General features: G+C 43.5%; 1 protein-coding gene across 1 annotated transcript in view; it reads right to left on the bottom strand.

The window, feature by feature from the left end:
- L3MBTL4 (L3MBTL histone methyl-lysine binding protein 4) overlaps positions 1–12,909 on the bottom strand; it is a 308,220-nt gene extending 295,311 nt beyond the window's left edge. Inside the window, exons 1-2 of the mRNA XM_061169140.1 lie at positions 12,854–12,909; positions 12,403–12,505 (exon numbers count right to left, since the gene is read on the bottom strand). Of these exons, the coding sequence (XP_061025123.1) occupies positions 12,403–12,474 (72 nt within the window). The 5' untranslated portion in view covers positions 12,475–12,505; positions 12,854–12,909. The remainder of the gene's footprint in view (positions 1–12,402; positions 12,506–12,853) is intronic.
- Positions 12,910–13,834: the final 925 nt, after the last annotated feature.

Genomic DNA, 13,834 nt, shown 5'->3' on the forward strand with positions numbered 1-13,834 from the left:
TTCCATGTCCTGGCTATTGTAAAAAGAGCTGCAATGAACATTGTGGGACATGACTCTTTTTGAATTATGGTTTTCTCAGGGTATATGCCCAGTAGTGGGATTGCTGGGTGGTATGGTAGTTCTATTTTTAGTTTTTTAAGGAACCTCCATACTGCCCTCCACAGTGGCTGTATCAATTTACGTTCCCGCCAACAGTGCAAGAGGGTTCCCTTTTCTCCACACCCTCTCCAGCATTTATTGTTTGTAGATTTTTTTATCTTTTTAAGCCAGGCCTAGGGTGACTGACTGTCCCAGTTTGCCTGGGACTGATCTGGTCACAGCACTGAAGTCCCATAACTGGAGGACCCTTCAGTCCTAGACAAACCAAGAGGGTTGGTCATCTAAGCTATGACAGCCATTAAAACTAAACCTAAAAAGTAGACTTCAGATAACAGGAACACAAGGCTTTAAAACAAGATTTCAAAAAATTAATATTTTGGGGCTTCCCTGGTGGCACAGTGATTGAGAGTCTGCCTGCCAATGCAGGGGACACGGGTTCGAGCCCTGGTCTGGGAGGATCCCACATGCCGCGGAGCAACTAGGCCCGTGAGCCACAACTACTGAGCCTGCGCATCTGGAGCCTGTGCTCCACAACAAGAGAGGCCGCGATAATGAGAGGCCCGCGCACCGCGATGAAGAGTGGCCCCCACTTGCCGCAACTAGAGAAAGCCCTCGCACAGAAACGAAGACCCAACACAGCCATAAATAAATAAATAAATAAATAAATAAATAAATAATTTTTAAAAATTAATACTTTAATGAGAGCAAACTAGTTTTTAACTGTTAATCACTATTAATTTCATTTTTATATTGTACTTTTTGTTTCTTTTTTAGTCTATGGCTTTAAGGTACAAAATACAATTTGTATAGTAGTAAATCATATAATTTTCCAATAAACAAATAATACATATATATCCAGATATGTGACTGAAGTTTCTTTATTGATGAGGTGAACAAACCAACAAGTCTGAAGATGACTGAGTCAGGCTGCCATTTGTTTATATAGTCATATAGAATTGATTATGATAGACTCCTTGAGATGCCTTAGTTTATACATATAATTTATTTTATTTTTTGAGTTCACATTGTTCAAGGTAAAAATAAATAGAGAAACAATTAATACAGTGAAAACTCCCCTCCCGCCCCAACCCGTTCTCCCCCATCTGGCCTACGTATAATACCTCCACCCAGAAATCTTCGTTACTAGATTCTGAAATATCCTTGCAAAGTTTCCTTTATAAAAATGCAAAAATAAGATAATATATTTTCTTGTTCTTGTGCACAAAGGTAGCACTGTTTTCTACCTTTCTTTTCACTTAAAATACCCTGGAGGTCTTTATCAGGTTGTAAGAGCACACTCCTTCTTTTTGCAGTTACACAGTATTACTCTGAATGGATACCTCATGATTTATTTAACTGATCCCATGTTTATGGATGTCCAGGTTGTCTCAAATCTTTTTTCCAATCACATAACGCTGTGGTGGAAAACCAGTACACGGGGCGTTTTGCATATGTGCCAGGATATGTACAGAATGACTTCCCAGAAGTGGACCAGCTGGGTCAAACCAGAGTCGTGTTTTCCTGCCAGGTCTGGCGTCCAGCAAGCCCCACTCAACAGCCCCACAGCCTCGGATCAGGCCTGTCTGCCCAGAGCCTTGCCCACAGGGTGTGATAGCAAAGTTTTGGATTTTTGCCAAGATGATGATGAAAAAAATCATATCTCACTATCATTTTATTTGCATTTGTTCCATTATGAAGAAGCTGAAGACTGTATATTTAAAAGCCATTGTATTTCCTTTTCTGTGAAGTATCTCTTTACATCTGTGGCCCGTTTTTTTCTCGTGGAATGACTACTCATCTTTTGGTCTGGATAAATTAGGAAGATTAGTCCTTTGTCTACAATATGAGAGGCATTATTTATTTTTTCCTGGTTAGTCACTTCTCTTTTTCACTTCTCTTACAGTATTTTTAATATGCAAGGATTTTTGTTGTTTATTTTGAGAAATAAAATTATCAAACTTTTCTTTTATGGCTGCTATTGTTGAGTAATAGAAGATCCTTCTCTACTCCCACATCATAAAAACCTTCTTCTTTATGTCTTTTACACTTATGGTTTATTTCTTACACTTAAATCTTTGACAAATTTGAATTTGTGCCGGGACATGGTGTGAAGTTGAGACACACTATTTTTACCCAGGTGGCTCGTCACCTGTCCCAAGACCACTTATGGGATAGTCCCCCTCCTCCCATCAGTCTAAGACCTGTGTCCTATACACTAAACCCCCAGGTGCATTTGCCTCTTCTGTTTCTTTAGTTTACCTGTCTATCCAAGTACCAGAGCCACGATGCTTTACTTATTACAGCCTGATGTTTTGATATGTTTCCTAGGCTACTTTGTGTTTTACACGCAGTAAGAGGTTCTGTTCTGTACAAGTCTTAGAGTCAGACAGCTGAGGGTTTACACCCCTGCTTCTCCCCTCACCAGCTGTCTGACCCTGGGCAAGTGATTTAACCTCTCTGAGTTTCGGTTTCCTAATTTGTGACTTGGAGGTAATCGTATCTTGTTTACTGAATTGTTTTGAGGATTAGAGATACACGGGTAGAGCCCTACTAAGCACATGCCACATGTAGACTCTCAGTTAATGGCAGTTATCATAGGTGTTTTGCCAGATTTCAAACTGCCAAGAGTGTATCAAGACTTAATCAAAATTAAGTTATCTTCTATTTGTTTTCTAACTGAAAAAGCGTATCTTGGATGAACAAGATCTCTGATGGAAGAAGAATTCTGAGGGAGGAGAAAAGAGGAATCTTAAAACCCTGAGTTAATTACTTATTTAAAGAATATTTATTGGGCAATTAATGTGCCAGGAACAGTGCTGGGTTTTAGGGAACAAATGGAATGCAAAGTCCAGTGTTTGTGCACTGGCTGCCCTTCACTGGTCAGGTGTCTGCCAGCTGTTCATGGCTGATTGAGGACAAAGTGAAGGCTGGGTGTCCCCGCCGTTCCCTCCTCCCCATCCCACTGTGCAGGGCCCGTCCTCCACACAGCTCGCATGCACCGGCCTCCACCCCTGCACAACCACCACCCTGCCCTCCAGGGCTTCCACCCCACCCCCCGCCTGCCTCGCTCAGTCCCTGGCATCCAGGCCACTCAGTCTCACACACGGCGACCAATGGACCCACGTCTCCCTCCATCAAGTTACAGACGTGCAGATCCCAAGTCCACTGTACGGCTTCATCTGGATGCCCTACAGGCTCCTGAAACTCAGCCAGCACAAAATTAGTTCCTCATCTTCACTCTAATGCTCTTGCATCCCCTGTTCAGAGTTCCCAGAACTCACTCTGCGGCTTCTGGGACCCACGCCTCGGTCACGCTGTCCGTCCCACTCTCCCTCCCAGCCCCAGCGAAATCACCTCACGGTGGGCAGGATCCCCAGATGACCCCAAGGAGCCACCCCCAAGTCCCCTCCCCGTCACTTGCTTCTAGACCACAGAAAATGGCAGAGGTGATGGGATGGTCACCCCCTCGATTGCATTACAACGTATGACTCCCCTCAGCTGACTGGAGGAGAGGAGAGTCTCCGGCTGGCCTGAAAAAAGCAGGCTGCCTTGTTGTGAGGGGACCACATGGCAAGGAACTGTGGGGCTCCCTGGAGCTGAGGCTGGCCTCTGCGTGATAGCTGGCAAGAAGGCAGGAACCTCAGTCCTACAACTACAAGGAACTGAATTTTGCCGACAACCATCTGAGCTCGGAAGAGGCCACAGAGCTCCAAGAGGAACTCAGTCCAACCATTTGATTTTACCCTTTGAGCCCCTGAGCAGAGAATCTATTTAAGCCATGCCTGGATATCTGACCTACAGGCAGTGTGAGTTAACAGTCAATGTGTTGTAATAAGCCACTAAGCTTGTGGTGATTTGTTATCATCAATAGAAAGCTAACATGTGCCTATTTCTCCCCCGGGAGGCTTTCTCTCATCCTACTTCCTCTTCTCTGCTTCCCACCTCACCCATGCTAAGTCAGGTAACCTTCTGAAGCCTGGAAATATCCTGTATAAATCTCTAATACTGGGCCTACCACACCGCATGACCAGCTTCTCTCTTACTGGTCTCGTCCGCTTTGCTGAGCTTACTGAAGGCAGACAGGGTCTTAACCATCTTTCCTCCCCAAAGCATAGCCTGGCCCCTCGTCCAGCTTAACAAATACTTGCTGACTCAAGGCATGAATGCAAGGTTCAAGAATGGTACTTTTGTGCCTAGCAGATTTTGTGTCCAAAGTTATCATGGATATCTTTGTGCAAGTAATACAGTTGCATCCTTACAAAACGTACTATAACCCAGTGTTCCTCAAACTTTAACATGCATGTGAATCATCTGGGAAGCTTGTTAAAATGCACATCTGGATTCCGTGGGTCTGGGGAGGGCCTAAGGGTACGAGTTTCCAACAAGCCCCCAGCTGCTGCTGCTGCTGAAGGTCTGTGGACCACACAAGGCGCTGCAAGTCCACGGTCACGGGGGAGGGGAAAACGGGAAGGCAGTAACCCAATCCTATCTACCTCTGTTCCACTGCATGTGAGATGATGAACTGAATCAGGTCTAATTTTCTACGGCAGCTCTTCACCCCAACTCCATCCCTCTTTACCCACTCAATGCACAGGAAATTTACGTAATTCAAAACAAGGCAAGTCTCTTCTCATAAATATTCTACTGCAAAATTGAAATGGTAACAAGAAACAGGGTTGGCTATGTGAGCACAACAGCTACTGAAGCATTTCTATAATCACTGTATCATTCAAATATAAAAAGAAATATATAATGTGCTGTCTGTCACTCAGTTAGTGGATTAGAATGTTTGGTTCACACTTCTTTATTTGCTACTGAAATTCTACCTAGATAGAAAAAACATATTCCTCACAAAAATAACATTACCTTTCGCTTCAAAGTTAAATTACTCAAGCTCCTGATGTCCATATGTTTTCTTAGATGGAGTAAGGTTATAGATATGTAGACATACACATGAAAGATCATGATTTTGTATTACAGAATAAATTTACATTTCTCTTACGATATACTGACCTCATTTTTAGGACATTTTTTTTGCAAACAAAAAATGATTTAATATCATATAATAGGGCAGAAAAAAATGCTGAATTGGGGGTCAGGTAACCTAAGGCCAAATCCCAACCCCACCTAGCTAACCAAAGAGCTAGGTAACTGGGAACAAATGACACATATTCTCTGGATCTGATTTCTTTTGTCTGTAAAATAAAGGGATTGGACTAAATGTTCTCCAAAGCTCCTGCTAGCTTTAACATTCTTTGCGTCTGTCTGGGTTAATTAATTATTTCCTAAAGGTAGTAAATCCACACTGTTATTAATGAATAGAGTTAATCTTTTTAAAAAAGGAAAAATGAGCACTTTTCCTTATCCTCTCAAACAGAACACTTCAGGAAATCAAGATGAATTGAGAAAAACAAAACCATTACTATGCCTTCTCAGGTTTCAAACTTTAGTTCTGAAAACTGAAAATAAAGCTTTAAGAAAAAAAAAAGAACACTGCTCTGAAAAAGGGGAGATAATAGTTTAAGGAACATAAAATAAGTCTTTGCTGTGGTACATTTCCATTAGCCAACTCAAATCCATCGTTCTGGAAGAGAGGATTATGAGCTGGGAAAATTACCAAAAAGGCTTGACATTCTGTTCCTTCCTGATGGCCCTGGATGCATCATATACTTTTACTACACGTTACAGTGATGTTTTCTAATTAATCAGTGCCTACTGTTCCCGGTCTGAGAAATCCAATCAAGGAAGTAAAGTAAAAGGGTTTTCACCCACTGATTTGTGTTTGGCAATTTCAGGTCGTCACCGTGGAACCATCAGATGACACCCCTTCCTTTCGCTGTCAGACAGGTCCTTGAGCACAGGACGTTCAAGCATCCTGCTGTTCCTCTTCCACAAGAATGAAGGGTGGGCTTCCCTGGTGGCGCAGTGGTTGAGAATCTGCCTGCCAATGCAGGGGACACGGGTTCAAGCCCTGGTCTGGGAAGATCCCACATGCCACGGAGCAACTAGGCCCGTGCGCCACAACTACTGAGCCTGCGCGTCTGGAGCTTGTGCTCCGCAACAAGAGAGGCCGCGACAGTGAGAGGCCCGCGCACCGCGATGAAGAGTGGCTCCCGCTTGCCACAACTGGAGAAAGCCCTCGCACAGAAACGAAGACCCAACACAGCCATAAATAAATAAATAAATAAATAAACAGAGCAGCCCTAAACTTTGAAAAAAAAAAAAGTTGGTTAAAAAAAAGAAGAACGAAGGGTGATACCTACTGGTTTCCGGAACTATAGAAAACACTAAAATCCTATACAGTATCTCCAGTAATAAACTACTATTTAAATTTCACCTGCTGTGTCAAGTCTACTTTTCAAAATTCTCTTTTGCTCTGATCCCACGTGGGACGCAGACTGAAGATAACTGAAATTAACCTTTCAGATAAAAATACAGGACAGGCTGGTTCCCATTGCTCTACTGGAATTGAGATGCAGACACAGAGGCAAATGCCCTCATCTCGTTCAAATACCCCGAATGGAATCTCTCTTTCGTAATTGTATTCATCACGATTTTTATTTTCCGTATTTTGTGACTGACATTTGGCGGCCTTGTGGACCGGGGAGGGACTGTCCCTCTCAGTGTGAGCCAATTCCTGGAGACAGCAAACAACGAGCCCGGGGTCATGCCTCCTGAGTCCACAGCCCACTCCCCTTTCCTTACCAGCTCCTGCAGTCTGGGACACTATCCACTTGCCCTAAACCAACCCTGGGCCAGGTACTGGACGATCAGAGACAGCCCGGTAGCCAGAAACCACCGAAATTATCCAAACTAGCCACTCCTGAACCTGCTTAGCTCGCTCACCTTGCCTCCCCCGTTCATTTCCGAGAAAACCACAATAAAGGCTCCTGCCCCTGGTTTCCCCTCGCCCCTGCTGCCCCCTGACCGACTCTGGTGCTTCCCCACAGGGCCCTGTCTGGTGTGATGTGCCCCCTCCTCTTGGGAAATGGGAATCACAAACTATCCTTTTCAATGGCAATCGTCTTGATCCGTTTACCTGGCTACACGTGAACAAAAACAAAAACTCAGGTATATTTTAAAACAGTATTTGTTAAGACTTATACCCAAAAAAAGGGAAAAAAATCTAAAACACTTTTATTAACAGCTCCTTTCTGCAGTTCCTCCACATATAAATGGATTCTACTCGCTGATACAAGATGCTATCAGTCGTGTGTGGGGCAACAAAAGGATTTAAAAAATCAGATACTACTGAAAAAATAAGACAATGAAATAATCCTACCCTAAACATTTTTTCGATGTCTACTTAAGGATATTATAAAAAAGACTGCCCTGCACTCCGCCCCAGCTGCAGCCAACCACGGCTCCCTCCTGTTGGTATGTCAAGTCCAGTGGCCCCAACATCAAGACCGTCTGAACTTGGCCACCCACATGCACCCCACTCACCTTACTATCTCACTGTGTACCAAAACTTAGACTTACTGAAATTAAAAGGCCCTTAAAAATCTTCTAATCCAAGACTTTTGTTCTAGAGACAAAGAAACTGAGCGTCAGCCTGGCGAAGGGCTTGTCCTTGGTCACAGAGCTACTTACCACCAGAGCCAAAGACCAAAATCCAAATACCCTGACTCGCATCCCAGCACTCACCCTACAAAACTGCTCAGTCAGAAAAGTCATTACAGCCACTATAATCCCGCTAGATGTCACACAGGTCGTCGTATCTGCTTCCAGCCCCCAACCCAGCCTCCTGCTGCTTCCTTGGCCAGACAGTCCCAGCTATGACCCTTCAACTTCCTTCTCTCTCAAGGTTAGCTGCCTACAGAACATCCAGATTTTAAGCAAATAATTTGTATTCCCTCATTTTGCATTTTACCAGGTTGTATTTAAGAGCCATGTGTTATATAACAGCATTACATGTGCATTAGATATTTTTATTTTTAAATAAACTAAATAAAGCATTAAATATGGATATCTTAGATATTCTTCATCCTTCAAGGTCAGACTCTGCCCTCAGTGATCCTACTTTTTTCTGAAGGCTACATGGACCTCAGATCTTAGTCACACTGCATTACTCGACCTAAGTTAGTTCTCTTTTATTCAGCAATACTCTAAGATGCTTAAGAATAAATAATGCCTCATATTTCTATTTCTCAAAGTTCGTAACTCATGAATTAGGTACAGATTCACAGATTTTTAAGAGCTGCAGAGGGAGAGGAAGAATGGGCACTAACATTTATTCAGCATCAGGTATTTTATATACACAATCAGACCACACGTACTTTATTCTTGTATAGTCAAACAAAATCTCCTTTTTTCATTTGAGAAACTTGCATTTTTATGAAAGGAATTTGAAACTGTACAGCCTACACATGGTTTGGGGTTTTATGCCCAGAACACCCACGTACGCACCAAACATCCACGAAACCACTTTGAAAACAATGCTTCGTTTCCCCAGTTACCATGTGGCCACACTTGGTCAGCAGTCCTAGGGGTGGGGGGTGGCCAAGGCTACCAAGGCACCCGCATGACACTCATCTCTGTGTGGGATGTTGTGAAAAGCATGATGTGAGAAGGAGTCCAAAGGGCAGGGGAAGCCCTCTCTTCAAGTCTGCGGCAGCACCACCTGCCAGACCAGCAGGCAAGTCGTCCACACGGCAGAACTGAGCACACGGGACGTAAGACGTGAGACGAAGCCTAAGGAGCGGAGGCACCGTCACGGGTGGTATCAGAGTGTAACCTGGGATGCCCTCTTTGCAGGACGACGTGAAAGGCGAATCAAAATTTTATAGGCACGAACTTTTCAGGACAAGGATTCTACTGGTGAGATTTTGCCTGTGAGTCAATTGCAAAAGTATACCAAGATATATGAATAAGAACACTGGATGTAACTTGGTGTGTAAAGACAAAAAATAAAAATCACCTAAATGTTTACAGCAGGGCACTGTTTCAATAAGTTATGGTACATTCACAGAGTGGAATACTATGCGCCACTGAAAACAATGAGAAGATTTGCATCTCCAAGATATACATGCTTAAGTGCAAAAATGTGAAGTACAGAACAATAGCCAGAGTGTAAGCCCATCTGGGCTATGTATATGTAGGTATTATGTATATATGTGTACATGCATAAAGGATTTGGGTTTCTTAGCTTTCTTTTTTGTTTTCTTGTTTTGTTTGTTGATCCCTATATAGATACACAAGAAAGTGTAAACAGTGGTCACACCTTTATGAAAAGACTGTGGGTTTAGCAGGTGTGGGGAGAATTTACTCAGTGAAGAATTTACTTCTTATTTCAATACCTGTCTGTACTATTTGGTCTTTTTTAACCATGTGTCTGCATACTGAAAAATATAAATAAATATTTTGAAATTCTACATGGAAATATTAGTCTAGGAAGACATTCATTGACAGATATTACTATCAGCATCTAAAAATTATCACATCTCCTGACATCACTGTCTCAAAAGCAGATGTTTAGAAAGCACCCAACTGTCATTAGTTTGATGTTTTATGTTCTTAACCTGCCAATGCTATTTTGCTTGGCTGGCTGGAAATGTCACTTTAAAACAAGAAGGGTAACATAGAAAGTAAAGGATGTTATTGATATTTCAAGCAAAATTCAAACATGATTTCAGTGACTGAACCCCTTTCCCTCCACGGTGAATGCAGCCACAGATGTGACCCTGCTTTGTGAATTAAACCATTCAACTTAACTAATGGAAATGGACACTGGCAATGAGCCCCAAACGGACATGGCAACGTGGAATTCACCCCAAATGCACATCTTTCCCCTGATCTTCTGTGAATATCCTTTAAAATAATTTTATGTTCTAAACACCTCAGACCTCAGATGAGTAATATGGCCCTCGGAAATATCATTTTCTTACTATTGATCAAAGAAGTCCATTTGCATGGAGATGTTATTAAACACCAGGAACATCATTCAACAGATATTTTCGGAAATCCAGCTACGCAAGGTGCCAAGCTCAAACAGCACCTGAGTAGTAAGTGCTGAGCACCCCTGGAGTTCACAAAACCGAAAACCCCAGTGTGGGATGGAAATAATGGTAAAAGCACCAGCATTAAATTGGAAACCAAGTTGGGCTTTAGGAGAAAATTGGGATTTGTGCCGATACAGATGAGATAGCAGGTTAAATATTCATTCATGTTGAAGGGCAAGGTAACAAGAACTAAGACGGGGCAGTAACAATTTTAGCAGCTTAAAGGGAAATGATACTGAGAAAAAGTAGAAAATATATTTAGATAGGAGAAGTGGTCTCAAATTTTACACTAAAATATTTTTTAAATATGCAGCAGACAATATGGATTAGCTCTAGCACTATTAGCAGGTAAGATGTGTCCAACTTTTTCCCTGGGACAATGCTTCTCAAATATGGCCGTGTATCAGAACTGCCTGGAGGGCTTGGTAAAATACAGACCACTGAATCCCACCCCGAGAGCATCTGGTCAGCAGGTCTACAGTGGGACCAAAGAAGTTGCATTTCTAACAAACTCCCAGGCAATGCTGACACTGCTGGTCCAGAGACCACAGCACGAGAACCACTGTCCAAGACTAACTTTAAACACATCAAATACCCTGTTCTCCTCAGAAGACATGACACAGCAGACCTAAAATGCTGAGAAGAACAGCATCCTCACATAACTCAAGACAGGTGCAGGCCTCCCCAAGCCTGATCCAAGCAACCTCTTAGACAGCTAGTTCTCTGGGACACACTTAGACCATTCGGCGCTCACGGTACCGGTCCCGTCTGGACCTCAAGGGGAACAGGACCTCAGCCCCCACGTTAGCCACCCCCCTTCCCAGTGGGGCTGAGGCTGAGGAAACAGCTCTCTAGCTTGACGTGGGCCTATATGTAACATCTTAAAACCAACCTCAGACCAGATCATCGCTGGACACTTCTCATTTAATGCCTGGAGGTCATGGAGCCACACCAACCTGGCATCAAGCCGAAGAATGTAAGTATGACACTGTGTCACTTCACCACTGCATAATGTGTAAATGCACAACTACAACCCACATGAAGACACCAAAACCCACACCCAAATAAATGACGAGAGCCCCTGAGAACGCTCTAATGGCCTACCATCCCCAAAACCATCACCACGGAGGAGGTCTCCTGGTCACTTCTGCCCACCCTGACATTTGTAGGAATACAAGAAGTTGTCATAAGGAAACAGCACAGGGAACTAGAGGCATGATGTAATGTATGCCCTCTAGATGTCAAGATGTTACTGTGACATATTTTTCAGATGTAATTAACATTTAAACAGTAGAATCTGAGAAAAGCAGGTTATACTCCACAGTGAGGTGGGCCTCATCCAATGAGCTGAAGGCCTTACAAGAAAAAAGACTGACCTCCCCCTGAAGAACAGGGAATCTGCCTCCAGATGGCCTTTGGACTCAAGACTGTAACATCAACACTTTTCTGGGTCTCCAGATTGCCACTAGTCAGTCCCCATCACTGCATGAGTCAATTCCTTAAAATAGGGCTTCCCTGGTGGCGCAGTGGTTGAGAATCCTCCTGCCAATGCAGGGGACACGGTTCGAGCCCTGGTCCTGGGAGATCCCACATGCCATGGAGCAACTAAGCCCATGAGCCACAACTACTGAGCCTGCGCTCTAGAGCCCACGAGCCACAACTACTGAGGCCACGCGCCACATCTACTGAAGCCCGCGCGCTCTAGAGCCTGTGCTCTGCAACAAGTGAAGCCACTGCAAGGAGAAGCCCGCGCACCGCAACAAGGAGTGGCCCCCGCCTGCTGCAGCTAGAGAAAGCCCACGCACAGCAACAAAGACCGAACACAACCAAAAATAATAAATCAATAAAAATAAATAAATTTATTAAAAAACTGATAAACACAATCCCTACAGTGAGTTCACAACCTCTGTCCCTTACTTGATAATGATCAATTACCTCCATCTTTTTAAAAGAAAAGGCCTCCTTTCACCTTTCATATGAAGATTATCACTTTTTTTGGCTGCACAGCGTGACTTATGGGATCTTAGTTCCCCGGCCAGGATTGAACCCGGGCCCTCGGCAGTGAAAGCACCAAGTCCTAACCACTGGACCGCCAGGGAGTTCCCAAGATCGCCTTTTAAAATGGACCACAGTTAATGACACATATATTCTATACCACTCTACATAAAACTCAACCAGAAGCAACCGGTTTCGAGTGACTGAAAAAAACACCTCTGCTGTCACTGTAGGAAATGTACAATTACACTGCAAATTCCCACAATGAGCACAAACTTCAGGAAGGGTCCAGGAACTGACAACCTACCAAGCATCCATCCTGATTCAAACGCTCTTTGGAATCCATCCTGAGCTTCCTCTTCCTGTTGGGCTGTTTCATTGCCACTTTAGCACTCCTTAGCAGTGTTTTTCTGCAAAACAGTGCCACAGAAAGAGTGATAGGGTTTTTGCTCCTTTAGAATTACAAAAACAAACAAACAAAAATAACCATGCTTTCAATTATACTTCTTATAATTGGTTGTCATAAATACCCTGATAAATAAGGTGACACAAAAATTTCACTGTTGATTTTATAGCCCCTAGTACAATAATAAATTAATGAGGATAAGAGATAAGTTTTCCACCTCATCTAGAATACATGTCACAAAAAATAGATATTATTTCTTTGGTCCTCCCTCTCACGAAATTTTGGTTTTCTGCTTAGCTGAACTAACCAATTAGGATTCGCTGCAATTTTCCTATACAGCTTCTGTACTCACATGGTCTGAGTCTGCACAAGTGTCAAGGCAGAGGTGTTCTAGGTACGAGGTCCTAGTCATACAAGGCATAGCACGGCAATCTGCAACAGAGAAGAAAACTTTTCACCAATCCAATTTATCATGACCATCCTTTGGTACATTAGTAAGTAGTAGTAGTAGGCATTCTTTAATAAGTTACTTGGAATTAGTTTTTTGATAGAGCGATTAACCATGCTGGAGAACCAACCACTAGTATTATAGAAGTCCCACTGGAGCTATAATTCAGAAGGTCATTCCCTTTGAATAATTTTAACTACAATTTACCTGTAAGTTTTTAAAAGTTTAATGGACTCAAATCACCTGTACTCCCCAGTGTTTTAGAATCATATATCCAACTTCTTATTTGATATGTCCCCCTGAACAGTGACCCTAAATACTACAGACTGAGCACATTCACCACTGAGCGTGTCACTGCCCCTCTCACGGCCGCCCAGTTCCACTCGCTCTCCATATTTGCACTAATGATGCAAGTGGCCACGTCCGCCCCTGACAGTTGTTCAGACTGTGCATTGCACAAGAGCACCAAGCCAAGGGGCCAGTGGAAGCTGAAACCCACCCTGGGCTCTGCACACACGCCATTCCTCCTGCCACAGGCTTTCCATCTGCCAGGAAGAAAATGTATCTTTTTCTAATTCAAACAAAGACCCCTTTTGGGCTAATGGCAGCCCTGACATTGCCAGAGATGGAGGAGTCGTTGCCATCGCTTCATCCTCTCCATCCCAGCCCACACTCTCACCAGGTTTGGTGGGTGTTTAATCTACTCAGTGTGTCTGGAATCCATATTCCCCCTCCACTCCTAACTCTGACCCCCTCCGGTCTCGTGTCCCGTGACGTCCACTGGAGCATGATGTGCCCGTGGCTTCGCAGCCCCACACTTTTGCTGGTCCCTCAACCTCAGAACCGCCCCTCCTTTGTCAACCTCTCTAATTATTACTCATGCTG

Source organism: Eubalaena glacialis, chromosome 15, assembly GCF_028564815.1.
Source record: "Eubalaena glacialis isolate mEubGla1 chromosome 15, mEubGla1.1.hap2.+ XY, whole genome shotgun sequence".
In the NCBI taxonomy this organism is placed as follows: domain Eukaryota; kingdom Metazoa; phylum Chordata; class Mammalia; order Artiodactyla; family Balaenidae; genus Eubalaena; species Eubalaena glacialis.